The sequence below is a fragment of the Rhamphochromis longiceps genome, linkage group LG7 (genome assembly GCF_057381845.1).
Source record: "Rhamphochromis longiceps isolate RC_006_pf linkage group LG7, R_longiceps_female_GT1.1, whole genome shotgun sequence".
In the NCBI taxonomy this organism is placed as follows: domain Eukaryota; kingdom Metazoa; phylum Chordata; class Actinopteri; order Cichliformes; family Cichlidae; genus Rhamphochromis; species Rhamphochromis longiceps.
The window spans coordinates 63286246-63313398 of NC_140563.1; the positions used below are offsets into that span (position 1 = coordinate 63286246).

The 27153-nt window shown below is 42.8% G+C and overlaps 1 protein-coding gene across 10 annotated transcripts in view; it reads left to right on the forward strand.

The window, feature by feature from the left end:
* myo18b (myosin XVIIIB) overlaps positions 1–27153 on the forward strand; it is a 99311-nt gene that overhangs the window by 64716 nt on the left and 7442 nt on the right. For 5 of the 10 annotated variants that reach the window (XM_085414770.1, XM_085414777.1, XM_085414776.1 and 2 more), the window contains 3 exons: positions 4085–4237; positions 4984–5909; positions 13091–13824. In XM_085414770.1, coding sequence (XP_085270896.1) covers positions 4085–4237; positions 4984–5887 — 1057 coding nt within the window. In that variant the 3' untranslated portion in view covers positions 5888–5909; positions 13091–13824. Of the gene's footprint in view, positions 1–4084; positions 4238–4983; positions 5910–13087; positions 13826–27153 lie in introns of those variants that run through there. The other 5 variants (XR_014912788.1, XM_085414774.1, XM_085414772.1 and 2 more) reach the window with 3 other exon arrangements.

The following is a 27153-nucleotide window of genomic DNA, read 5'->3' on the forward strand; positions in this document are numbered from 1 at the left end:
CGGGCCCACTCAACCAGTGAGGGTGGAGGGGTGCCTCCCTCTCTGCCATTTGTGCGGCAGTGACATGGTCCCCAACTGCCACCTTCATGTGGTTTTCCCGCTTGAACATGGCAGCCAGCCCCTCTTTCCCGGAGCAGGTTCTGGGTGCCCATCAGCAGTAGCCATCATTCGGGGGGGGGGGGGGGGGGGGGGGGGGGGGGGGGTGAGCATTTAAACTGCATTTCAATTCAAGACAGAGAAGCAAAAATAATATCCCTGGCCAAAACTGGGAAGACTTCAAAATAAAGTGCTATTTTAAGTACTTTAAGTACATTTTCAGAATGGTATTGTCTTTAAATAAAAATAATAAAAAGTCTACATAAAGTGCAGTTTTTCTTGTTAGAAAAATAAGGCAGAAAGATAAAAGGTCATTTGACCAGCTTCACCTTTAAACTCTGAGTAACCTTAGCCAAAATTATTTTGTACATTAGGCTAAAACAATGTGATCATGGAACATTTTAGTGCAAAAAATAACAAACCCATTGGACTCACAATACCTCCATGCTTATTTATTGTCCATCTCTTTCAGCCAGTTACTTAGACAAACTAGCCTGTTCACATTTTCAGAGCTCAAGGCAGCTCTCTTTTTTTGTTACTATGTTACTATGTGACCTGCAAGTGATAACAGTCTGTCACATGGGACAGAAGTGGCAGGACTAATTTAATACTTGCGGGCCAGGACAGACAGTTGTGGGTGGGTGCCTGCTCGGCTGGACCACAACTGCAGTTTGCTCGCTGATGGTGGGTTCTGCTCTGTACAAACTCAGGGCCCCTGTTACACAGGGCTTCCTCATCTGAATCAGAATCTGAAGCCAATGAAGACAAGAGAAGGCTCTTTGTCTTTACTGGCGCCTTTGTGGTGGCATCTTTACACTGTTCCTGCAACAGGGCCTCAAGGCTGGTCCAAACCTCTTCTCGCTCTCCCCTCGCAAGACACTTTAAATTCTTAAAGCGTGGGTCAAGCACAGTAGCTGTCTTGAGCCACTGGTGGTTGAGTGTAGCTACACGTTGGGATAGGTCCTTTGTGAAGGCAGTCACCATGTAGTTTGAGTCATCATCAGAGACCTCCATGGTGTGATGCAGGTGGCAGAAAGAAGTTAAAACAATTGAATATGAGACATATGTCTCACCTCCAAGAAGCTGAGTCACAAACCTGTAGTAGACAGTTCAAGAAAGTATTTTTTAATCTACACAATAACTGTCAACTATAGAGCTTTTTGAAGAAACAGTAACAATAAGTTAAAAAATAGTTTTATTTACCTGCATGGCTCAAGGATAGTCACCAGCTTTTGGAGTTTTACCAGCTCTGATGGAGTTAAAATGACTAGCTTGTGCTTTTGTTTGTCTAAAGCAGCAAAAACAGCCTCTTGATTCTTTAGTAGATGAAAAAACATATCCAGCATTTAATTCCACCCTGTGGAAACATGTTGTATAAGTGGTTCTTTCTGTTGCCCAAGTCTTGTTTCCTCCTGGTGTAATTCCTCTGTATCAGCAGGGCTGTGTTTAAAGTGACCCACTATCTTGCAACATTTTGCTAATGCATCACTAAAACCACTATCAGCAGGGCTAACAGTGAGGGTTGTTTGCAATATGTGAGCAACACAAAGCATGTGATGGAATGGGAGGTGCTGCAGTCACCATGGTTCGTGCACTGTCTGTCCCAATTGTGGTTACCTTTTGTTGAATTCCCCATTCTTTTGCAAAAGAGAGAAACTACTCAGCGCAGTTTTTGGAATAGTTTCTGATGTTTGTCTTCTGCACAGTCAGGGCAAAAGCCTGTAGATTCCATTTCCCATCAGTGACATCAAGAATATGTGCAGTGACTCCGAGATAATTAGAATTACTAACAGAATCCAATCCAATATAGTTTTATTTATATAGCACATTTTAAAACCCGAAGGCACACCAAAGTGCTTCACAGTAATATGGAGAAACAACATAAGTCAATAACAGAGTACAGATCGGGCACTAGCACAGGCAGAATGGAGGCACTAATAGACCGGAAGAGTTAAGTAGAATAGGTATCAAACCTCAATACAGGAGGAAGGTCAGATCGTGAATACAAAATATCTACTAAGAAGATAAAAACAGCAGTAAAATTAATAATAAAATAATACATTTAATAAAAAGTTTAAAAAGGGTATTAACTGGTCAGAAAAGCCAGGTTAAATAAGTATGCTTTCAATCTTGATTTAAAGGATTGGATAGAGTCTGTGGCACGAATAGAAGCAGGAAGGCTATTCCAAAGGTTGGGTGCAGCTGAAGCAAAGGCACAATCGCCTCTGGTCTTCAGTCTAAACTTAGGTTGGGCCGACACCTTTTGTTGGTACTCGAACTGGGACTGCTAGTGCTAACAGCTCCCACAGTTTCCGTGCTCGCTGCAACATGTTTTGCATTTAGATGGTAAGGTTGAGGTGCTTTGGTGGTATGCAAACTCCTTTTTGCACAGTTTGCACAAAATCACACTTTTATGAAGGGTTGGGTAGTCTTTTGAAATTAAATTTGCCTCCGATCAGTCCTAGCAACACGCTTTCTTCAGATTCTTCTATTTTTGTAGGCCGCTCGGAGAAGCATTCTGACAAATTTCCCACGTGTGGGACTAATAAAGGTTATCTTATCTTATCAAACTATCACTGGTTTCACGCCTGCACAGCTTGCTTTACATGTAATCTGTGGGGCGTGGCCCGGCTAGCCGGAGTGTCTTCAAGAAGTATCCATACTTCTATGTATCATACCCCATACATATGGAATATGTAATGGAGTGGAGAGATAGTCTCTCACTCAGAGAACCAAGGTTACAATGTAACCGTACGTTACATTTGGTGAGTATAGTATTGTTATTGATACTTATAATAGTCAAAAGTATTTAGTTATCCTTCAAGGCGATTGAGATATGAAAGTGTCATGTTGGGCTCATTGGCAGGCAACGGTAGGACTGAAACACAGGACTCCAAAACGGACTTTTTTTTAGTTAGCTGAGAAAGCGAACTAAAAATCAAAGTACAAAGAAACACAAAAAGAAACAAAAGATAAACTAGTACTAAGAAACTGGCAACTCACTGGAAACTCACAACTAGACATAACTAGGGAACATGGAAAACACACGAGAAAAACACAGCCAAGGTGGAGAACACCAGAATAAACAGGGCAAAACTGAAGACTTAAATACACACACACAGGATAACCACGGGATGGGAAACGGGTGAGAAGACAGCTGGGACTAATCAGACAGAGAGGAATCAAAACTGAATACACTGAACACAGGACAACGGACTATCAAACTAAAACAGGAAGCAAGAGACACATACTAAGATGTGGCCTGACTGAAGACAAGGAACACAGGAGGAGCAAGACGGCGCGTGAGACACGACAGGGGAACAAATTAATAAACACGGAGACAGAACTTAACATGCACAAGAGACATGACAGACTATCCAAGGAACAAGGACACAGGGGAAGCAAAAACAGAACCATGAATAATACTAAATAAAAAAATATAAATAAAAACAAGAAAAAAAAAACACTGGGTCACTGACCCAAGACCATGACAAATACCACACAGGAAAGGATCACAACAATACGAACCAAAACCAGGGAGTTAACTTTAGAATATTGCTGAATGTCCAAAACATAAACTTTGGGTCTCTGACTCAAGGCCATGACAGAAGGGTTTTGTACATGACTACTAACATCCAAAATCCACAGGACACTAACTTAACTGATGGCATGCCTTAGAGCATGTTTTTACCATAGACCAATAAGTATTTTTCATTTCCTTTTGTAAGCATGTAAGCAAAAAACAGTCCTGTGATAAAGTGCGCCATGAAAGTTTGCAGTGTGCCAATCTTATGAGTCATTACTTGCTGCTCCACCCCTGCTGTAATGCTATCTTGGCTTACAGTGGAATCATCAGCTGTTTATGGAGCTGCAGTCGCATATTTCCTTTTTTATTGTGCTTGCATGTTTATAGCAGCTGAAAAGGTAAAGATCTAATTTCATTCAATTTGGCTGTAGCAGATTTCTGAGGTTTGCTTTGGTCCTGCAGTGACTCTGTGTCCAGTGTCGGCTCTGTTGGGGGAGAAGGCATTCACACATGGTCAGGAGTGTCTAGAGGAGGCTCCCGCGGTGGAAGCTCACTTCACAGCAGCCAGGGGGGCCGTCAGTCTGTTGCTGACACCATCAGCACCTACAGCTTACAGTAAGTCTGCTAACACAAGGTACTTCAAGCTGCAATGATAAATCACTTAGCTTGATTTTGATGAGCTAACTAGCTACGATAAGTGTTTCAAGTACTGTGTGACACTACTATTAACTACTGTCTAACTACTGCATGCTCCATCATTCAAGTAAGTAAATCCCAAAAAGTTGAAGTCACTTGGATGAATGAGGAAATGTTTCTCCCACTGAAGAGTGCTGGTGGTTGTCTGGAGCCTATCCCAGCTGTCTTAAAGCGAGAGGCAGGGTACACCCTGGACATAGACAACCATTCGCACTCTCATTCACACCTATGAGCAATTTAGGGTTTCCAATTAACCTATCCCCACTAACTGCACGTCTTATGAAGTAACATTTCAATCAAATATATTGTTTCTTACAGTTTTGGTCAATTACAAAAAGTACCTTTGAAATCTCCTGATTTGTGCTCTACCACAGAAAATATTTGAATTCTTCAGAATCACAAAGATGATGTGTGGACATTCAGCTTAATGCTTTCATGTTGTGCTCAGAGTTTTTCAAAAAGCAAAAATGTTGAATGGATCAAATTGATTTGATATAATGCTCAGCCCTGTTTAGGCTGTTTAGTTGGACAGAGAATGTTTTTGATAATAAACACCCAATAGATGAAATGAGACAATATTTAGTTCTAGCCCTAGATGTCTGTGTATGTTAGCCAAACATATGGGCTGGTTTGTGGTTTAAACTGCTTCTTTTATCACTCTCTAGTTCTTGTGTGAATCCTGATGATGAGGGCTCTGAGGCTGGAGGCGTTGCTAGCAGATCTCTTGGTCGAGCCCCATCCTCCACAGCTCTGTCTGAATTGTTGGAAGGACTTCGTAAACGCAGAGCTGGCGGTGATGCAGGAGATGAAACTGGCAGTACTGTCTCTTTGGCAATTTATCAAACAACCGGCGCATCGACTCTCAGACGGAGAGCCTCGGCCCTCTCTCTCAGTCCAGAAGATGTCCAGGAGCCCAGACCTGGTCCCAGCATCCTGAAACCATCCTCCCCACTCCTGCCACGTTCTACCAAAACTCTCTCTGCAGCTGGAGGCAAAGTCTCTCGCTTTAACTCAGGTGATTCTCTCTCATCGCTTCCCTCATTGCCGCACCTCTCCTCACTTGCTGCTCGTCATCATGCTCCTTCCGTCTCCATCCCAGAGGAAGAGAAGTCGCTGCACTCTGTCACAACTCCCATCCAGCGCTCCCCTCTGGCAGCACGGCAGTGCATGGTGGGGAGCCTCATTCCAGAGGACGTAGGTGAAGGATCCCTAGGTTCAGAACCCATGGTCTTCCAAAATCGGCGTCTGCCTTTGGACCGTGACGACGCGGCCTCAGACATCTTGCCTGCAATCAGGAGAGCTCAGTCAACCAGCAGCCTGGCCAGCTCAGTCAGAGGAGGTAGGAGAGCACTAAGCGTCCACTTTGGAGAGCTGCCTCCCTCGAGCCACAGCAGGAAAAGCTCTGAATCGGAGTCCTCTAGCTCAGGTGGATCAGGACGAAGCTCCCAGGGTGGTGGGCCAAGACGCAGGTTTGAGAGGCCGCAGGGTGAGAGATTGGAAGCAGAGGGCAGCGAGGGGGGAGACGTGGCTTCACTCATGAAGAAATACCTGAAAAAGGAGACTGACTGAAGCAGATGTGCGGCAGTCTCAGGTGTGTAGATGGACAGCTACATGTAGGAACTGGGGGAACATTTGAAATAGTAAACAGTAGTTGCATCACATTGTTTTGATATCAGAGCCATTTTTTTCCACATGCATGTTAGTCAAATCCATCGTAGAAACCTTTTTAAAGCGGTTCTGTTATGCTTATTTGAAATGTCATTTTATTTTCTTATATTTTATTTTCTGAAAGTAGTTTTTTGTGATTCACAGTTCAAAATAATCCTGTTTTTAGTCTCATACTTGGACTTGGTGCAACCCTTCAGTTAAGAAGCTGAGTTAGTTTTTCTTACAGACAGCCGACTGTAAACACCTTACAACCAAAAGATTTGAACAGCAAGCAGGTGGAGCTTCTGAGCAATGCATATGTAACAAAACCTTACTTTTTAACAACACAGACTGTAAATACAAGATGGACTTGGTCAAAGCAAAGCCTTCTTAACAGTGGTTGGTGCTCATGATCTTGATTTATGGAGCCACAAGTTGCCAAATTTGTATAATAGTGAATGCTGCGTGCATAAACTGTATTGCTACATGCACAAACACAGACAACTTCTAACTTCTTCAACTTCTGCTAATTAAGAAAATGCTACAATGTTTACCAGCAAACCTCAAGACCAATTTTCTTCAAGGAAGGTTTTTAACGAAACAGCAGGTCACATTTTTTATTGAAAATGCACCACTGAGCAATAATAGCGTAACTAGCAGTACATTTTGTGCTGTGTTGTATGTATCAATGTTAGTAAATCCATTTGTGTGTTTTATTTAAATAGTCTACTGCTATATTTTGTATGTTTTGAGAGGAACTCCCCGAAATAGATCTAAAGCAGGGTCAGTTACAAACACCTCTTTCACAAAATCTTGTCACTGTGCTATCTTTGTAAATACTGTCAATACTTCTTTTAGACCCGTTTGTGGTGCCGCAGTTGGTTAGTAAATCTAGCCCTAAAATGGTAAATGTGGCAACCATTACACCTGCTGACAGCTGCTAAATACCTTTTTAGTAGGTGTCAGTGTGCAACTGTGTCAGGGGCCAAGATGACAAACATAAGGGATTGCATTTATATAGCGCTTTTCGGGGCCCTCAAAGCGCTTTACATTTCATTTCATTTTTTTCATTTATTTATTTATTTCACACTTGGTACAACAGTTCAAACAAACCAACCACACTTTCTATCAATAAAGCACTACAACCATGTGTGAAAAGGAGCAGGAAGAAGAAAATACTCTTATTAAACCCTGCCCCCTATCTACAATCCAACTTATATTACAAGTGGGCACCAAAAATCAGGGAACAAACTAAGATTAACATTTATCTCCAGTCCTAACTCAAACCAAACAACAAATTTACAATCAGAATATACCACTCCACATAGTAACAAGGAGAAAAATAAAATTAAAATAAATAAAACAAAAAATTATAATGGATCCTTTTTCAATGAACTCCAATTTCATTCACATTCTTCATATTGAGTTATCGTTTTAAGCATGTAACACTTTTTAAAACAATGTAAACTTATACAATTCTTTAAATTATAATGAAGAGAGTTCCACAGTCGTATACCCCTAACCGTTGGACTCATTAATCTTTGTGTAGTCCTAGCTAACTGATGCTTAAAATAAAATTTCCTTCTGCTATCTTCTCCCCCTGAACACAATAAAAATACTCTTTGTAACTTAAAGGGCAAAATATTATTTTTAGCCTTAAACATAATTAATAGTGTCCGTAATTTCACTAAATCTCCTAATTTTAATAATTTCGATTTTTAAATAATTTATTTGTATGTTCTCTATAATTAACATTATGAATCATTCGTATCACTTTCTTCTGTAATAAGTTTAGAGGTTTTATAGTATTCTCATATGTATTCCCCCAGACTTCAATACAGTAACTAAAATATGAGAAAAACAATGAAAAATATAAAATGCGCATTGTTTTATAGTCTAATAAATCTCTTACATTTCCCAGAATATAAATGTTTTTAACCATCTTCTTTCTAATATACTCAATATGCGATTTCCACGTCAAATTTTCATGTACTATTACACCCAAAAAGCGAAAATCAGTAACTCTTTCAATCAATTCTCCATCAATGGACATAATAACTTCTTCCGCCGAATATCATGAATTTCGTTTTTGTCAGATTCAAAGATAATTTATTTACATCAAACCATATTTTTAATCTTAACATCTCAGAAATCATAATTTCAACCAAATCTTTCAAATTCTCTCCAGAGCAATAAAAATTTGTGTCATCTGCAAATAAAATAAAATTTAACCTTTTTGATACGTCACAGATATCATTAATGTATAAATTAAAAAGTTTAGGTCCCAAAATAGAACCTTGAGGAACGCCACATACAATCTTCAATCTTTCAGAGGTGTTACCGAGATAATGTACATATTGCGACCTATTTTCTAAATAACTCCTTAACCAATTCAATGCCACTCCTCTCACACCATAATTATACACTTTAGAAATCAAAATAGAATGTTGTAATGTATCAAAAGCTTTTTTTAAATCAACAAATACCCCCACTTTATATTTATTATTATTGGTTGCAGATGAATCGTCAATGAAAGTCAACAATGCTAATGCCGTTGATCTATTTTTACGAAATCCAAATTGATTTTCATTTATTAGTTGATATTTTTCAATAAAACTATCAAGTCTTTGCGCAAAAAGTTTTTCAAGCACTTTTGAAAACTGAAAAAAGAGACACTGGCCTATAATTGTTAAAACTATGCTTATCTCCTGATTTATATAAGGGTATCACTTTTGCCACTTTCATTCGATCAGGAAATACTCCTGATTGTAACGAAAGATTAAAAATATAGCAAAGAGGAATACTTATACAATCTAAAGTCTTTTTAATTACAACCATGTCTATACCATCACAGTCAGTAGATTTTTTTTAGTTTTACAATTTTCTACAATTGCTACTATTTCTTTTATGGAAGTATCAGCCAAGAATATAGAATTAAACACTCTACTTTCTCCTTTCCAGGCTTCCTCATATTCTGGATCGTCATTTTTTCTAATTAAATTTGCTAAAGTGGGTCCAACATTTACAAAAAAAGAATTGAATTGTGGGGATAGGTTAATTGGATAATCCAAATTGTCACTAGGTGTGAATGTGCGAATGAATGTGAGTGCAAATGGTTGTCTGTCCCTGTGTGTTGGCCCTGCGACAGACTGGCGACCTGTCCAGGGTGTACCCCGCCTCTCGCCCTATGACAGCTGGGATAGGCTCCAGCGCCCCCCGCGACCCTGAAAAGGATAAGTGGAAGCGAATGGATGGATGGATGGAATTGAATTAGTTTACTATTTCAGTCTCGTCTTCGACAACTTGATTATTCTTAATGAAATAATTAGGTCGATCTAAGGCTGTGTTCTTGTTACCCAATACTTCTTTAAAAATATTCCAAATGCCCTTAATATTATTCTTGTTTTCCTGAAAAAGTTTATTATAGTAGTCTTTCTTAGCTTTCCTCAATATTAATACCAACTTATTTTTATAAACTTTATATTTAATTTCCGCATTCTTAGTTCTCTGTGTTATATAATCCCTATATAAATTATTTTTCTTTTTACATGCATTTGCAAGACCCTTAGTTATCCAAGGTTTCAAATTCTTATTCTTTTTCTTATACTTAAATGATACCAATGGACAATGTTTATCATACAAGGCCAAGTAAGTATTTAAAAAAGCTCCATATGCAACGTTGACCTCATTAACATAAACTTCCTTCCAGTCCACTTCCATGAGATCTTGTCTAAACTTGTTGATTGCCTCGTTATTTCTTAACCTTCTATGACTCACGAAACCAACTTCTTCCTTTCTTTTCATATTTAAATCAAAAGTAAAAAAGACTGGTAGATGATCACTTATATCATTTATGATGAGGCCACTCATAATATTACTCTCCAAGCTATTAATGAAAATATGATCAATTAGTGTTTCTGATTTATCTGTTATTCTACTCGGCTTTATAATTAAAGGATAAAATCCTTTACCAAGTAATAATTCAAAAAAATCTAACGCAGCCTTATCATTTGCCTCTTTACAAAGATCAATATTCTAATCACCACACAAACATAGTCTTATTTCCCTTAGCTTTACTCAATTAGTCTTCTACTGCCTCTGTAAATAACTCAATCTGTGACCCCGGTTTCCTATATATACACGTTACAATTATATTACTACTTCTTTCTATATCCAATTCCACTGTCACAGATTCCATTAAATCGTCTATAGCCACAGACACACATTCAACTTTTTTACATTTCAAATCACAATTAAGAAAAAGTGCCATTCTTCCTGCCTTTTTCTTAATTCTATTTACAAAGTATAAATCGTACCCTTCGATACAGAAATGACAACCCCTCTTCTCATCTAACCATGTTTCAGACAGAGCAATTATTTGAAACCTGCCTCTCAGACTATACAGGAAATCTTTAATCGAAGCAAAACTTCTATAAAGACTTCTGCAATTAATATGAGTTAAAGAAAATGTATTAACTATTTCAACTGTATCCTTGAATTGCTCCTCTGTATAATAGTCACATGTGACATTAATTGTATTAAGCACATTCCTTTCAGGGTCAATACCTACTTAAAAATCATATGATTTATGATCTGAGTCGTCAAGCATTATGCATAATTATTCTAAAACTATCTATTTGTAACCGGACTTACGACTTATCATTAAGAATGACCGAACTCCACTAGCCAGTAGCAGAAGATCTAGGATCGGCAGGAGCCCAAGGTATAAACACCAATAAGGAGAGACCACATCACAATATACTGTTCACAAATTTGTTATATTTGACACACAGCAGCTGCAACAATGTAATGAAAGCAATAAAATAAAATACAAAATATTTCCCCCAAAATAACAAACTAAATAAAAGTGCGCGCATACAGCTTTCTCTGAGTCAATTGTATGAGTGGATAATGTCTGGTCACTGATGGATCGTTGGGGCCCGTTCAGTTTGTTTAATGTTTGTCCTACCACACTCCGATGAAGGAAGAAAGTTTGTAGTCCTGCAGGTATCTGAAGCTTCAATGGGAACGAAACTTTGGCTTCAATAAAACCTTGGCAAATCCTATTCAATTTCTGGTTGGCTCGCCATCCAGTTAACTGGAACTGTGGAATCACTGCTCCTCGACGGGGCTTGCTTCAGACTGGGTCCATCTGTCGAGTCATCCTTTTACCAGATAACAAAAAAACCTGACCGTTGACAGGGTGAAACTCTGAACAACCAAAATCAACTGCAGCAGACTTGCTTTTAACTCCTAGCGATTCGACTTCGGGAACATTAGTTTCTCTGGCACATGGCATTGTATGAACAGGAACAAAATGGCAACACAGGAAATCATGTGATCAAGGTCAACAGCAAGGGTCACTGGGAGCTCATTGCTGATTGGCCAAGTTAAATGACAACAGATAATCTTATTTGTCCACATCTTCCTTTAAACATAAAAGAAAAAAGAAATGACTAAATTGTTTACATTATACACGAAAAAAAACTACTTTCCACTGCTCTTTTTTTCTAGCTGGGCTACATATTACCCTCAAAAAAAAAGAAAAAAAGAAAGGGATCCTTAGCAATCGCACATTCATTTATCGACAAATTTTAAAGTCCGTTGATCTCTATGTACAATTTACAATTTCCTTTTGTCCTTTTCCACCCGAAGTAGCATCTGTTCTTGTAAAGGATGAACTAATTGTTTTTAGGCTCATAGCCATGATTGGTCGTAGCCGTTTGCCTATCTTGATAATGTCATCTCGTATAAATGTCCAATTCCTCAAGATCCTTAATCGTTATAACCTTGGCTTCTTCTGGCGTTCCATTCAGTTTGATCATCACCTTACAGTTCCTGGTCCAGGTTGCTTGAATCTTTTGCTCCTTCCGTAAAATGCGAGCTTGTCTAGCAATATCTGCATTTCTTTTTGTAAGATGTTCATTCAAATATACTCCGCTTCCTCTCAAAAGGCTGGACCGCCTCAGCAAATCAACTTTGTGTTTACGGTTTACAAATCTCACTACAATTGCTGGAGGAGCATTAGTGTGCCTTATAGGAAGGGTATAGCATGCAGATATATTATTACTATGCAGGGGAAGTTTTTTATTCGAAAAGAATTCCACAACCTGCCGTTCCAACGACTGTAGCTCCTCCATCGGGGGCTCGTCTTCTCCTCTTTTTACGCCGGTCCCAGACTCGGTGACTCTCGCATAACTCCTGTGTTTAGTTTCCAGACCCGTAATAATCACTTCCTCAAGTCGAGCCTGCTGTTCTAGATCGTCCACCTTCCTTTCCAAAAACTGGATTGTCTTGTCTTTCTCCTTAATCAGGTTTTTTAGTTCTTTGATTTGGTCCATCATCGACATTAATATTCCTTGTTGCTTATTTACTTTTTCAATTTCCGACGTCAGCGAGTTAAGTGAATGTTTAATCTCCTCCAGATCTTCTTCAACTTTCTTCATCTTTGCCATTTCGTCTCTTATAAATGTCAACCTTAGTTTATTTATTTGCCCAAACAAGGTCTATAATTGAAATTGTTTGGAGTTTTAACACCAAACATCACCGCACCACCGCGAGGACGCCAATCCTGCTGTGATCACGCCCGCCATCTTGTGATCATGTCAAATGACACATGACATTTCTTTTTGCAGATCCAACATTAAGATGCCTCTAGCATTTCTATGCACTTGCACGTAATTGCTGCCTTGAGAAACATGCAGGTTTTTATGAGTTTTCATAGAAGTGCCCAAGAATAAAATATGCTCTTAACTTCCAAGGTCATTATCAGGGAACGGGGCCTCCATTATTTCAGATGTGATTTCATACTGGCACCACAGAGGAAAACCTACTAGACATTGTCATTAATTTCATCTTATTGCTCTGAAAATTGTAAAACAGTAACATCATTTTCTTTCAAATGAGAGCTCCCTGTGGGGAGTGGGCGTAGCATGACTCATAAATATCTGAGCTTATAGTATTTTTAGTCCCATTTCAACTTCAGAGGTGGTTGATAACTACAGGCCCAGATAGTGTATGTGTTACATGTTACTCTTTGTTTCACATCATCTTTGCTATTCTGACCATCTTGTCTTTGATTTTTTTTCTATTGTCCTGTCATCCATCCACATCCACATCCAGCAGAGACCTTTGGAGATGGCGAGTGTTCCTCCCACGGCAACACAGAAGCTTTTTGACTCTTCATATGGAAATTCACAAGTCACCAAAAATACATTTGTTCGATTTTTGATCACTCAGTCTGTATTTAAAGTAAGCAGTTTATATATGAATAAAGACAATGAAATGAACAGTTTGCTTTGTAACTTTACTCTTCTCCAAGAGATTCCTTTTTTAAAATTATTAAATTATATTGTTTTGGTCTTGTGTTGAAAAATTCTATCACAGATGTGGATGTGGTGCTTTGAAAATCTTTCAAAAAAAAGGAGAGTTTGGTGCTGCACAACAAGTTGCAGTGGAATTGTAATTTCACTGTGGTGTGGTCCAGAACCACTGAAACCAAAACAAGTGCTGTATCGGGAAGACAATTGACCTTCTGACACACGCTACCTTTTAAGTCCATGCTTGGTATTAACCCTGTGCTCTGCTTAGAATTTTTTCTTCGCTCAGTGTAAAGCAATGCAGCATGTTTCCTGTCACTCCACTCTTAGATTGCAAAGTGTTTTCTTCCTGTTTTTACTTTCTTGCTCCCACCTCAGACACATATAACCAGTATGATGCTGTGTGTAGTGGTAGCTTTTCGTTTACTTGGATTTGATGCTGTGTGAATACCATAGACCCTATATAAAAATTGCGATAACCCCCTTGACAATCCCCATTGCTTTCTTGGGTGGAGTGTTATCGATTAATTCTTGCAAGGATAAAGTTTTGTATTTTTTCATCAAAACAGATGAGTTATAAAAAATGCATTTGTTCAGAGACGCACCGTGTTGGCTCTGAATTTTCATGATGACTCACACTATTTTATTCAAGTTTTTCTTTATTGAAACATTGAATAGTTATTTTACTAATAACCATAGATCTAACCACCTGCCATTGTTCTTGCTAGTCTTTTTGCAAACACTATTAAGCTTTGTAAATAAATATAGAAACTTATTAGACTAAAGGCTTAAAGGAAATTGTGCAAGAAATACTTGAGGTGCCACAACAGACAGGCATTGATGTGCGATGTGTCCCTGTGATTTCCAGGTCCAGGGCAGGAAAAAAGAGTGATGGCATAATTAAACGTAATCTGCTGCTCAGCTGCTAAACTTAAACGGCATCGTTATTGACAGTTGAAACTCCCAAACTTAACACCTTGGCATGATCTGAAAACTCAGAAACATGGTAACTTGGACATACAGTGGGGCAAAAAAGTATTTAGTCAGCCACCGATTGTGCAAGTTCCCCCACTTAAAATGATGACAGAGGTCAGTAATTTGCACCAGAGGTACACTTCAACTGTGAGAGACAGAATGTGAAAAAAAAATCCATGAATTCACATGGTAGGATTTGTAAAGAATTTATCCGTAAATTAGGGTGGAAAATAAGTATTTGGTCACCTCAAACAAGGAAAATCTCTGGCTCTCACAGACCTGTAATGTCTTCTGTAAGAAGCTTTTCTGTCCCCCACTCGTTACCTGTATGAATGGCACCTGTTTGAACTCATCATCTGTATAAAAGACACCTGTCCACAGCCTCAAACAGTCAGACTCCAAACGCCGCCATGGCCAAGACCAAAGAGCTTTCGAAGGACACCAGGAAAAGTATTGTAGACCTGCACCAGACTGGGAAGAGTGAATCTACAATAGGCAAGCAGCTTGGTGTGAAAAAATCAACTGTGGGAGCAATCATCAGAAAATGGAAGACATACAAGACCACTGATAATCTCCCACGATCTGGGGCTCCACGCAAGATCTCATCCCGTGGGGTCAAAATGATCATGAGAACGGTGAGCAAAGATCCCAGAACCACACGGGGGGACCTGGTGAATGACCTGCAGAGAGCTGGGACCAAAGTAACAAAGGTCACCATCAGTAACACACTACAACGGCAGGGAATCAAATCCCGCAGTGCCAGACGTGTACCGCTGCTGAAGCCAGTGCATGTCCAGGCCCGTCTGAAGTTTGCCAGAGAGCACATGGATGATGCAGCAGAGGATTGGGAGAATGTCATGTGGTCAGATGAAACCAAAGTAGAACTTTTTGGTATAAACTCAACTCGTCGTGTTTGGAGGAAGAAGAATACTGAGTTGCATCCCAAGAACACCATACCTACTGTGAAGCATGGGGGTGGAAACATCATGCTATGGGGCTGTTTTTCTGCCAAGGGGACAGGACGACTGATCCGTGTTAAGGACAGAATGAATGGGGCCATGTATCGTGAGATTTTGAGCCAAAACCTCCTTCCATCAGTGAGAACTTTGAAGATGAAACGAGGCTGGGTCTTCCAACATGACAATGATCCAAAACACACCGCCCGGGCAACAAAGGAGTGGCTCCGTAAGAAGCATTTGAAAGTCCTGGAGTGGCCTAGCCAGTCTCCAGACCTCAACCCCATAGAAAATCTGTGGCGGGAGTTGAAAGTCCGTGTTGCTCGGCGACAGCCCCAAAACATCACTGCTCTCGAGAAGATCTGCATGGAGGAATGGGCCAAAATACCAGCTACTGTGTGTGCAAACCTGGTAAAGACCTATAGTAAACGTTTGACCTCTGTTATTGCCAACAAAGGTTATGTTACAAAGTATTAAGTTGTATTTTTGTTATTGACCAAATACTTATTTTCCACCCTGATTTACGAATAAATTCTTTACAAATCCTACCATGTGGATTCATGGATTTTTTTTTCACATTCTGTCTCTCACAGTTGAAGTGTACCTCTGGTGCAAATTACTGACCTCTGTCATCATTTTAGGTGGGGGAACTTGCACAATCGGTGGCTGACTAAATACTTTTTTGCCCCACTGTACTAGGGAACATTAAGGCACAAGGAGCATGCATACAAAGCCAGATGACAATGACATGACAGGAAACAGAGAAAGACTGATGACTTAAATACACAGGATAATGAGAGGATGGGTAACAGGTGGAAACGGAGCTGGAACAAATCTGACCAAGGAAGCAAAACTAAATATGATGCACATGAAACAAGGTGCTGTGAAAATAAATCAGGAAACACTAAGGGAACTAAACCAAAACCACAGAGATAAGCGCAATAATCAGAAAACACATAAATGTAAGAAAACTAAACTAGGAAACATAATTCACTCTAGGAATACTACAACAATGATTAACCAAGATTCAAAAGTTCACAAACAAAAAACACTGAGTTAAAGACGCAAAATCATGAGTTAGACCCTTTAGATTTACACAAATTGACGACAACCTTAACTGTTTCATAAGATAATATTTCATCCATCCATCCATCTTCATCCGCTTTATCCGGGGCCGGATCGCGGGGGCAGCAGCCTAAGCAAAGAGGCCCAGACCTCCCTCTCCCCAGCCACCTCCTCCAGCTTATCCGGGGGAATACCAAGGCGTTCCCAGGCCAGCCGAGAGATATAATCTCTCCAGCGTGTCCTGGGTCTGCCCCGGGGCCTCCTCCCGGTGGGACATGCCTGGAACACCTCACCCAGGAGGCGCCCAGGGGGCATCCTTGTCAGATGCCCGAACCACCTCAGCTGGCTCCTTTCGATGTGGAGCAGCAGCTGCTCTACTCTGAGCCCCTCCCGGATGGCCAAACTTCTCACCCTGTCTCTAAGGGAGACGCCAGCCACCCTTCGGAGGAAGCTCATTTCTGCCGCTTGTATCCCCAATCTCGTTCTTTCGGTCACTACTCACAGCTCGTGGCCATAGGTGAGGGTAGGGATGTAGATCGACCGGTAAATTGAGAGCTTCGCTTTTACACTCAGCTCCCTCTTCACCACGACGGACCGGTGCAGCGTCCGCATTACTGCAGCTGCAGCCCCAATCCGTCTGTCGATCTCCGGCTCCCTTCTCCCATCACTCGCGAACAAGACCCCGAGATACTTGAACTCCTCCACTTGGGGCAGGAACTCATCCCCGACCCGGAGTGGGCACTCCACCCTTTTCCGGCTGAGAACCATGGCCTCAGATTTGGAGGTGCTGATCCTCATTCCCGCTGCTTCACACTCGGCTGCGAACCGTTCCAGTGCGAGCTGGAGGCCCTCACCCGATGAAGCCAACAGAACCACATCATCTGCAAAAATCAGAGATGAGATTCTGAGGCCACCAAAGCGAAAGCCCTCCGCCACTTGGCTGCGCCTAGAAATCCTGTCCATAAAAATTATGAACAGAACCGGAGACAAAGGGCAGCCCTGGCGGAGCCCATCACCCACCGGGAACGAGTCCGACTTATTGCCGGCAATGCGAACCAAGCTCTTGCAACGGTTGTATAGGGATCGAATGGCCCGTAGCAATGGGCCAGACACCCCATATTCCCGCAACACCTCCCACAGGACACCCCGAGGGACACGGTCGAATGCCTTCTCCAAGTCCACAAAACACATGTAGACTGGTTGGGCAAACTCCCATGCACCCTCAAGTATCCTGGAGAGGATAAAGAGCTGGTCCAGTGTTCCACGACCAGGACGAAAACCGCATTGTTCCTCCTGTATCCGAGGTTCGACTAACGGACGAACTCTCCTTTCCAGCACCCTGGCATAGACTTTCCCAGGGAGGCTGAGGAGTGTGATCCCCCTGTAGTTGGAACACACCCTCCGGTCCCCCTTCTTAAAGATGGGGACCACCACCCCGGTCTGCCAGTCCACAGGTACTGCCCCTGATCTCCACGCAACATTGCAGAGGCGTGTCAACCAGGACAGCCCTACAACGTCCAGAGCCTTCAGGAACTCGGGGCGGACCTCATCAACACCAGGGGCTCTGCCACCAAGGAGTTGTTTAACTGCCTCAGTGACCTCGCCCCCGGAAATTGGCGGGTCATTCCCCTCATCCCCAGACTCTGCTTCCTCCTCGGAAGACGTGTCAGTGGGATTAAGGAGGTCCTCGAAGTATTCCTTCCACCGCCTGACAATTTTCTCAGTCGACGTCAGCAGCGCTCCGCCAGCACTATACACAGTGCAGGTAGAGCACCGCTTTCCCCTCCTGAGACGCCTGACGGTTTGCCAGAATCTCTTCGAGGCAGTCCGAAAGTCTTTTTCCATGGCCTCTCCGAACTCCTCCCACACCCGAGTTTTTGCTTCAGCCACTGCCCGAGCCGCATTCTGCTTGGCCTGTCGATACCTGTCGGCTGCCTCCGGAGTCCCACAGGCTAACCAAGCCCGATAGGACTCCTTCTTCAGCCTGGTGGCTCCCTTCACCTCTGGTGTCCACCATTTGGTTCGGGGATTACCACCACGGCAGGCACCAACCACCTTGCGGCCGCAGCTCAATGCAGCAGCTTCGGCTATGGAGACGCTGAACATGGTCCGTTCGGACTCAATGTCCCCAGTCTCCCTCGGAATGCTGTTGAAGCTCTGCCGGAGGTGTGCGTTGAAGATCTCGCGGACTGGGGCCTCTGCTAGACGTTCCCAGCACACCCTCACTACGCGTTTAGGTGCACCAGGTCTGTCCAGCGTCCTCCCCCGCCACCTGATCCAACTCACCACCAGGTGGTGATCAGTTGACAGCTCAGCCCCTCTCTTTACCTGAGTGTCCAGAACATATGGTCGCAGGTCTGCTGATACGATTACAAAATCGATCATCGACCTACGGCCTAGAGCGTCCTGGTGCCACGTGCACTTATGGACACTCTTATGTTCGAACAGGGTGTTCGTTATGGCCAAACTGTGATTAGCACAGAAGTCCAATAACAAAGCACCGCTCGGGTTCAGATCAGGGAGGCCGTTCCTCCCAATCACGCCCCTCCAGGTCTCGCTGTCGTTACCCACGTGAGCATTGAAGTCTCCCAGCAGGACAACAGAGTCTCCAGGTGGAGCACCCTCCAGCACCCCCCCCCCCAGGGACTCTAAGAAGGCTGGGTACTCTGAACTGCCACTCGGCGCATAAGCGCAGATGACAGTCAGGACCCGTTCCCCGACCCTAAGGCGCAGGGAACAAACCCTCTCGTCCACCGGGAAAAACCCCAACGTACCGGCAGCAAGCCGAGGGGATATTAGAATACCCACCCCAGCCCGCCGCCTCTCACCAGGGGCAACTCCAGACTGAGACAGAGTCCAGCCCCTCTCCAGGAGACTGGTTCCAGAGCCCAAGCCATGCGTAGAGGTGAGCCCGACTATATCTAACCGGTACCTCTCAACCTCACGCACTAACTCAGGCTCCTTCCCCACCAGAGAGGTGACATTCCATGTCCCTATTGCCAGTCTTGGCAGCCGGGGGTCAGTCCGCCAGGGCCTCCGCTCCTGGCCGCCACCCGGCACACAATGCACCCGACCCCTATGGCGCCTCCTGCGGGTGGTGGGCCTGCGGGAGGATGGGCCCATGTCTCCTCTTCGGGCTGTGCCCGGCCGGGCCCCATGGACTAAGGCCCGGCCACCAGACGCTCGCCCTCGGGCACCCTCCCCGGGCCTGGCTCCAGGGCGGGGCCCCGGTAACCCTATCCCGGGCAGGGTAAACTGTTCCCTCGGTGTCCTTTTCATAAGGGTCTTATGATAATATTTCATATCAGACAAATTAGCTACTTATCGCCACATTCTAGGTGAAATGCTGAAACAACAGAAAAGTTCACTGACTTTATAAACTCAACTGATTAGATTTGGTAGAACAAAGTACACACATGAGAGCACTCTTAGTTTCTCTTTTGACTCTTGATACTCTGGAAAAGCAGTTCAAATCTGGGCCATCGGTGACTTTAAAATGCTGCTGACGTAGCAGTTTATGAACTATAATTGATTTATGAAATCAATATATAACGCATATTATATATTGATATGCGTTATATATTAATATATAATATATAACGCATACATATTATGCTACATAGGTTATATAGAATATATAGGTTTATAGATCTATTTATCCAGATCTATAATGATCTGGATTATAGATCATCTATTCACATTTTGGCTTGTGTGATTAGGTAGAGGTAGAGGATCAATAGGGGGTCCATGTCCCTCTTGGGGGTATACTCCCACAGGTCTTAAATCTGGGACTCTCCACCATGTGACGCTAGAACTGAAGAAGCTTCTTGGATGAGAGGTGAGACGTCTTCAAGCAACTTAAAGTCTTAAGTCTTAAAGACTTAAGTCCATACGCTTTTTTCTTTCCAAGCTCCTTAAACCACAATGACCTGGATGACTGAGAAATATGCTGATGAAATATGCTGTCACTGCTGTCAGGCCCCTCACAACACCACGGGCCCGCTCTGCAGGAGTTTGTAGAGTGGTGACAGCTCCAAACTTGAACTGAATGTGAGCAAAACCAAAGAGATGGTGGTGATCTTCTCCGGTATAGGCAGAGGGATCTGGCTGCTTCAGTCACCACCACCATCCATGGGAAGCCAGTGGAGGTAGTTGAGGAGTACAAATACCTGGGAACCATCTTTGACAACCTCCTGAAATTCTCTGCCAACACAGAGAAGATTCTCAGGAGGCATAGCTGGACTGGCCATCGGGCATACCGGGCATTTGCCCGGTGGGCCGCTGGCGATTTTTTTGTTTTTATGGGCCGATGGATTTTTTTTTTTTAGGAAGGGTATATATAATGAAAGGTGTTGGATTGGGTAATTGGTCATGATCGACTCTGGGCTGGACCAATTACAGCCGAGGAGACGGATTTACCCTCCCCCTTGTTTAGCAATCACGTGATTTTCGCGCATTGCATGCCGGGAACTAGTGGCAAAACAATCCAAGTACCGCATCAAATGCAAGCATTTGCAGCACCGCTAAACGTTCATTCTCCGGTTCCAATACCTTCTTGTTTTTTCTTTGCCGCACAAAAAAAGGAATGTATAAAACAAAAGGAGAACAATGCCGGTCCGTACAAAGACAGACTCGACGAAAAGACAAAGAAAAGATACGAGGAAAAATCAAAGGAGTGAAAGGGTCAGACCCTTACGAGCACACAGAGTGGACAAAAGACGTTAGCGTGCTGCCCAACTTTCACCACGCTCAGATTTATAATTATACGCTTCTTGGAGTGAGTGCATACACTCATGAAGTTTAGTAACTTCAGGTCACTGCAACAAGCCCAGGTACAGTTTACCGACGGATGGGTGCAGGACCTTGAAATGCACCGTGTAGAACGAAAGACCATCGTACGAACAAAGGTAAGTTTACCAGTCTCACAAATCGTCGTCATAAATACACATTCGTTAACAGTTTATTAATATAACCTTTGAGCTCAACGGTAATTAATTAGTAGTGGAAATAATTTCTGGTTCATTACAGAAATGTAGCAGTGACAATAATATTGTATGTTGTAATCGCACTGGACAATTAGTGATACAAAGCAACTGTTTTATCCTGTGAATAAAAGTATATGTTTTTGTCAATGTGCCATAATAACAGAAGCGAAACGCAATACTGTGTCAGGACAATTCACTATTTATGCACAATAAACAAAGGAGCATAGCGCGACAATTTCTGTTCAGCGCCAGACTTGCTTGTAACCTATATCACCAATTATGTTAAGAAAAATGACGTATTAACTACTACAAAACTCTGACCTTTGTGGGAATGCTTGGAGCAGACTAACCTGTGAGCTGGAGTGTTCTGGGACGTTATATTTGGTATATCCAGACCATCCGTCGGCTCTTACTTCGGAAACATGGCTTAAATTTCTCTTCAACGACGTAATCCGATTAAAAAAAACGATCTCTTTACCCGTCGGCTTCCCGTGGCTGTCATGCGACCGGCAGTTAATAATACAACAGCTTCTTGCCATTTTTTGGGTTTCTTTTTATCGCTGTGTAACGGAGTTCGCTAGTACCTCTTGCCACAAGTTCCCAGAATCCTTTGCGGTGAATGACGTCACATTTTCAATCTTTATCCTGGTGGGCCGGTCTCTAGTCAAAATGCCCGGGCCGATTTTTTGTCCCAGTCCAGCCTTGTCAGGAGGTGCCACCAACGACTATACCTCCTTAGGAAACTCAACTCCTTTGGAGTCAGCACACCCATCATGATGACTTTTTAGCTGGCAAAAATAAAGCCAATTCTTTCACGGCAGCACTTTGAGACAGTGATCCACGCCTTTGTTAGCACTCGGCTGGATTACTGTAATGCACTTTATATAGGGGTCAGTGCATTATATATTAGTCATCTACAGAGGGTGCAAAATGCCGCAGCTCGTCTTTTAACTGGCATTCGAAAGTTTGAGCACATTTCCCCTGTTTTAGCTTCACTTCACTGGCTGCCCATTTCTTTTAGGATTCATTTTAAAATTCTTTTATTTACTGTTAAAGCTCTCCATGGCCTAGCTCCATCTTATCTCTCTGAGCTGCTACAGCCTTATACACCCACCCGCTCTCTCAGGTCAGCTGATCAGCTGCTCCTGAAGATACCCAGGACTGGGCGTAAACTTAGAGGAGATCGTGCTTTTGCTGTAGCAGCTCCCAAACGGTGGAACGAGCTTCCTTTAGAGATTAGACAGGCCACTTCTTTATCTGTTTTTAAGTCACTCTTGAAAACCCACCTCTTTACCTTGGCCTTTGACACCACGTGAGATGTTGGTTTTTTATTTTTATTTTAGTTGTTTTTAGGTGATTCGATGCTGTTTTATCTTGTTTTTGCTTTAACATAGGGCTGTTTTAATTTTATGTCTTATGTGTTTTATTTATTTAATTTGCTGTTTTTTGTTATTCTATTGTTTTAACACTTACATCACCACGGACTGCCATTTGGCTTTTTCTACCTTTAAAACCCGGAGAGCAGCCAAATGGCTTTTAGCTAAGCTTTAGCTTCAGCCAAGTGGAAGCTAAATTGGCTAGTCATTCATATGTATATTAGGTTGTTACCTGGGAATTCTGGAGGGAGGGGAGTGGGGGTGTGTGATTGAGGGCGTGGGGGAGCTGCTAAAAGCTGTGCACTTCCTTTTGTGTTTCATCTTGATGCATTCTCAATCATCCAGGGAAATAAATCTCCAAAAGTCACCAACTTGGAGTGTTTCAGTTTGCCATCTTAGGGAGAAATCAACACACATGGGTGTATGTCCTTTGTTGCTGAGATTTATTGATAAAAACAGTACAAAAAATCAACCATTTGTACACATTTTTACAAATAATTATAAAAAGTGAGTGAGTACATTTCAACATTTTCAGCAATCACTCACAATCCTGGCACTGCCATGGTATCTGTAGTCTGCATTTACCACATGTGTATCTGTTGCAGTGAACACATCACACAGTGGCATGATTGTTCTTGCAATTGTGTTTGACCTGACACATGGCTCTTTTTCCAGGGCTCGGTGTGGAGGGTTGTGTCAAAGGCAACTGTTCTTTTCTTGCCTTCTTCGCAGCTACATGAGAGTGAGCTAACTCCCTTGCAAGCTCCACCAGGAAGTCCACCCGTCTTTCCTTCGTCCCGGAGCATGCTTGATACAGCACATGTGCATTCAGTGCTGCCATGTCAATCATGTTATAAAACACGGCAACTGGCCAGCGCCGTGTTCCTCTGCGGACAGTGTACTCCCGAACCATCTGGTCCATCACATCCACGCCACACTTTGTTTTGTTGTAAAGGGTGACAGTGTTTGGCTTCCTTTTGGTAGTGTTATCAGTCTGAACCACGCCGTGCATGCTGCTAAGAATATAGACTGTCTTCTTCCGTTTGGCCGCATACGCCGTCAGCGTGGCAGCAGAGGTTGAAAACACCTAAGAAATAAGATAAATTGTTATTTCCATAGCACTTTTACACACAATGAAACACATAAACATAGAACCACAAAAGACCTGCAACATACCTGAGTGGTGAATTCATTGCGATCTGCCTGTCTAGTGGATTGAGGAATTTCCCTGCGAATCTTGTTGACTGTGCCGAGGATGGTGGTTTTCCGTCTAAGAAGTTTTTGCGCAAGTGAAAGCGATGTGAAAAAATTGTCCGTGGTAACATTTCTGCCCTTGTCTAGGAATGGTTCCATCAGCCTCATTACTACATTTTCAGAAAGTCTCTCCCCAGTGGGACGACTGGGGTCCTTGCCAAGATATGGGAAGACATTGCAAATGTACTTGGATTTTAGGTCGCAAGCCTAAAACTTGATCCCAAACTTGTCAGGTTTACTTGCAATATACTGCAGGAAACAGCACCGAGTCTTTGATGGGAAAAGCTGTTCATCAACGGTGATATGTAGACCAGGGTTGTAGCACGTGATGCAGTTGGTGACAAATGATCCCCACAAACTGGAAATTGCAGCGAACTTATCAGTCTTTGCTCAATTACTGCGGGTGGACTTGTCATCAAAGCGTAGGTGTTGCATGATTTCTTGGAAGCGGTTTCGTGCCATAGTTCCAATTATCTGTGGGTTTCCCAGGTTTGCTGACCAGCAGTCATTTAGAGATGGAACCCTGGTAACCCCCCGCAAGATGACAATTGCAATAAATGCCATTAGTTCAGGGAGGTCCATGAACCAATGAACATGCTCCGTTTGCTGTGCATGTTGAACAGTCCATTCTTGAATGCTATGAAGCATGTCAAAAGTGATGAAACACAGGAAGCTCCGAAGGCGACTCGTGATATTTCTCCTGGCCTTAGCCGTTGGCTCTCCATCTGCAGCGTACGCTTCTATTGGGGTGAAAGGGAGACAGGTCCCCACCTGTTCTTCACGCCACACTGTGCCATCTTTCGCTGTCTCAGTCCCCAAACAAGCTCTCTTTTTAGGTGCAGAAGCAGTCTCCTCATCTGCAGTGTGAACAAATTCAAATTGTGAGCAATGGGAAGGTCCAGTATCTCCTCCTCTGTATCAGAATAATGTCTGAAATATCTTACTTACAAACTACATCCACTTACTTATTTGAAATGAAATAGGAAGTAACATGAAATGCAACTAACCGGAAGACTGATCAGACAGCTCTGAGTCCGAATCCGGCTGAACTTGTAGGTCTTCTCCATCCGAGTCACAAGGGTCGACTTCCCTCAGGATCATTTCCAAGGCCTGCTGAGTGGTGAGTCTTCTCTGCATTTTCTTTCCTTGGAGAGGAGGTCCGTACACCACAGAATTCTTCAGGGCAATGAAGGATTAGGCTAAGTGCAGTGAGATTGTATCATATATATAGGGCTTGGCTTCCTGATCAATGCTCCACTACCAAAAGGAAGCCAAACCCTGCCACCCTTTACAACAAAACAAGGTGTGATCACATTGATGCCACAATGGACGACTGATCAATGCTCCACTACCAAAAGGAAGCCTAGCCCTGTCACCCATTACAACAAAACAAGGTGTGATCACATTGATGCCACAATGGACGACTGATCAATGCTCCACTACCAAAAGGAAGCCAAGCCCTGTCACCCTTTACAACAAAACAAGGTGTGATCACAGGGCTTGGCTTCCTTTTGGTAGTGGACAATTGATCAGGAAGCCAAGCCAAGGTAAATGCAGACTACAGATACCATGGCAGTGCCAGGATTGTGAGTGATTGCTGAAAATGTTGAAATGTACTCACTCACTTTTTATAATTATTTGTAAAAATGTGTACAAATGGTTGATTTTTTGTACTGTTTTTATCAATAAATCTCAGCAACAAAGGACATACACCCATGTGTGTTGATTTCTCCCTAAGACGGCAAACTGAAACACTCCAAGTTGGTGACTTTTGGAGATTTATTTCCCTGGATGATTGAGAATGCATCAAGATGAAACACAAAAGGAAGTGCACAGCTTTTAGCAGCTCCCCCACCCCCTCATCCACACACCCCCACTCCCCTCCCTCCAGAATTCCCAGGTAACAACCTAATATACATATGAATGACTAGCCAATTTAGCTTCCACTTGGCTGAAGCTAAAGCTTAGCTAAAAGCCTACCAGCCATTTGGCTGGTGGCGGGTTTTAAAGGTAGAAAGGTAGAAGCCTGGGACTCCTAGTGTTAACTTATTTTCTGTACAGCACTTTGTTCCTGTGCTGGGTATTTTAAAGTGCTTTATAAATAAAATTGGATTGGATTGGATTGGATTTTTACTATGCCTTCCTGGAAAGCATCATGACCTTCTCTCTCACCTGCTGGTTCCACTCCCTCAGCCTTCAGAACAGGAACAGACTGCAGCACACTGCATCAGTGCGCTCTAAAATCATTGGACTGTCAGAACTATGGCACAGGTTTTCAGCCAACAGGGCCTTAGACAGGCAGCCAAAATCATCAGTGACCCCTCTCACATTTTTCACCCCGCATTTCAATGGCTCCCCTCTGGGCTACGCCTCTGCTGCATTTTCTGCAGGACTGAGAAGAGGAGAGCCACCTTTGTCCCCAAAGCCACTCTGCTTTTTAACTCCAGCCGATAAGAACATTTCCCATACCATCCATCCATCCATTCGCGTCCGCTTATCCTTTTCAGGGTCGCGGGGGGCGCTGGAGCCTATCCCAGCTGTCATAGGGCGAGAGGCGGGGTACACCCTGGACAGGTCGCCAGTCTGTCGCAGGGCTAACACACAGAGACAGACAACCATTCGCACTCACATATTCACACCTATGGGCAATTTGGATTAACCAATTAACCTATCCCCACTAAGTGCATGTCTTTGGACAGTGGGAGGAAGCCGGAGTACCCAGAGAGAACCCACGCAAACACGGGGAGAACATGCAAACTCCACACAGAAAGACCCCGGCCTGATGGTGGAATTGAACTCAGGACCTTCTTGCTGTGCGGCAACAGTGCTAACCACTGTACCACCATGCTGCCCTTTCCCATACCCATAAACATAAACTACTCTACACTCTTTTTATACTGCCGACACTTTTGCCGACTCACTTTTACTCACTTACAGTTATTTATTCACCTTTGAGTCACTTTAATTTTAAAACTGTGTAATTTTAAAACTGTGTATGTTACAGGAAAAATGATTCTATGTTTCTTTACCTTCTTTTAAATGTACAAAGATGCCTTTTGTCTGCCCTTTGCCTATGGTTAGATTAGTTTAGAATTATCTTTTTAGACTTTCCCAGCAAACACATCTTGTTTCTGGGACATATTGTTTTAGATTGTTTTATCTTCCCTAGCTCTCTGCTGACGAGACTAGCACCATATATGGAGTTGTTTTATTTTATCTGTTTATTATTTGTTATCCTGTTCTCACTGTCTCTGTGCT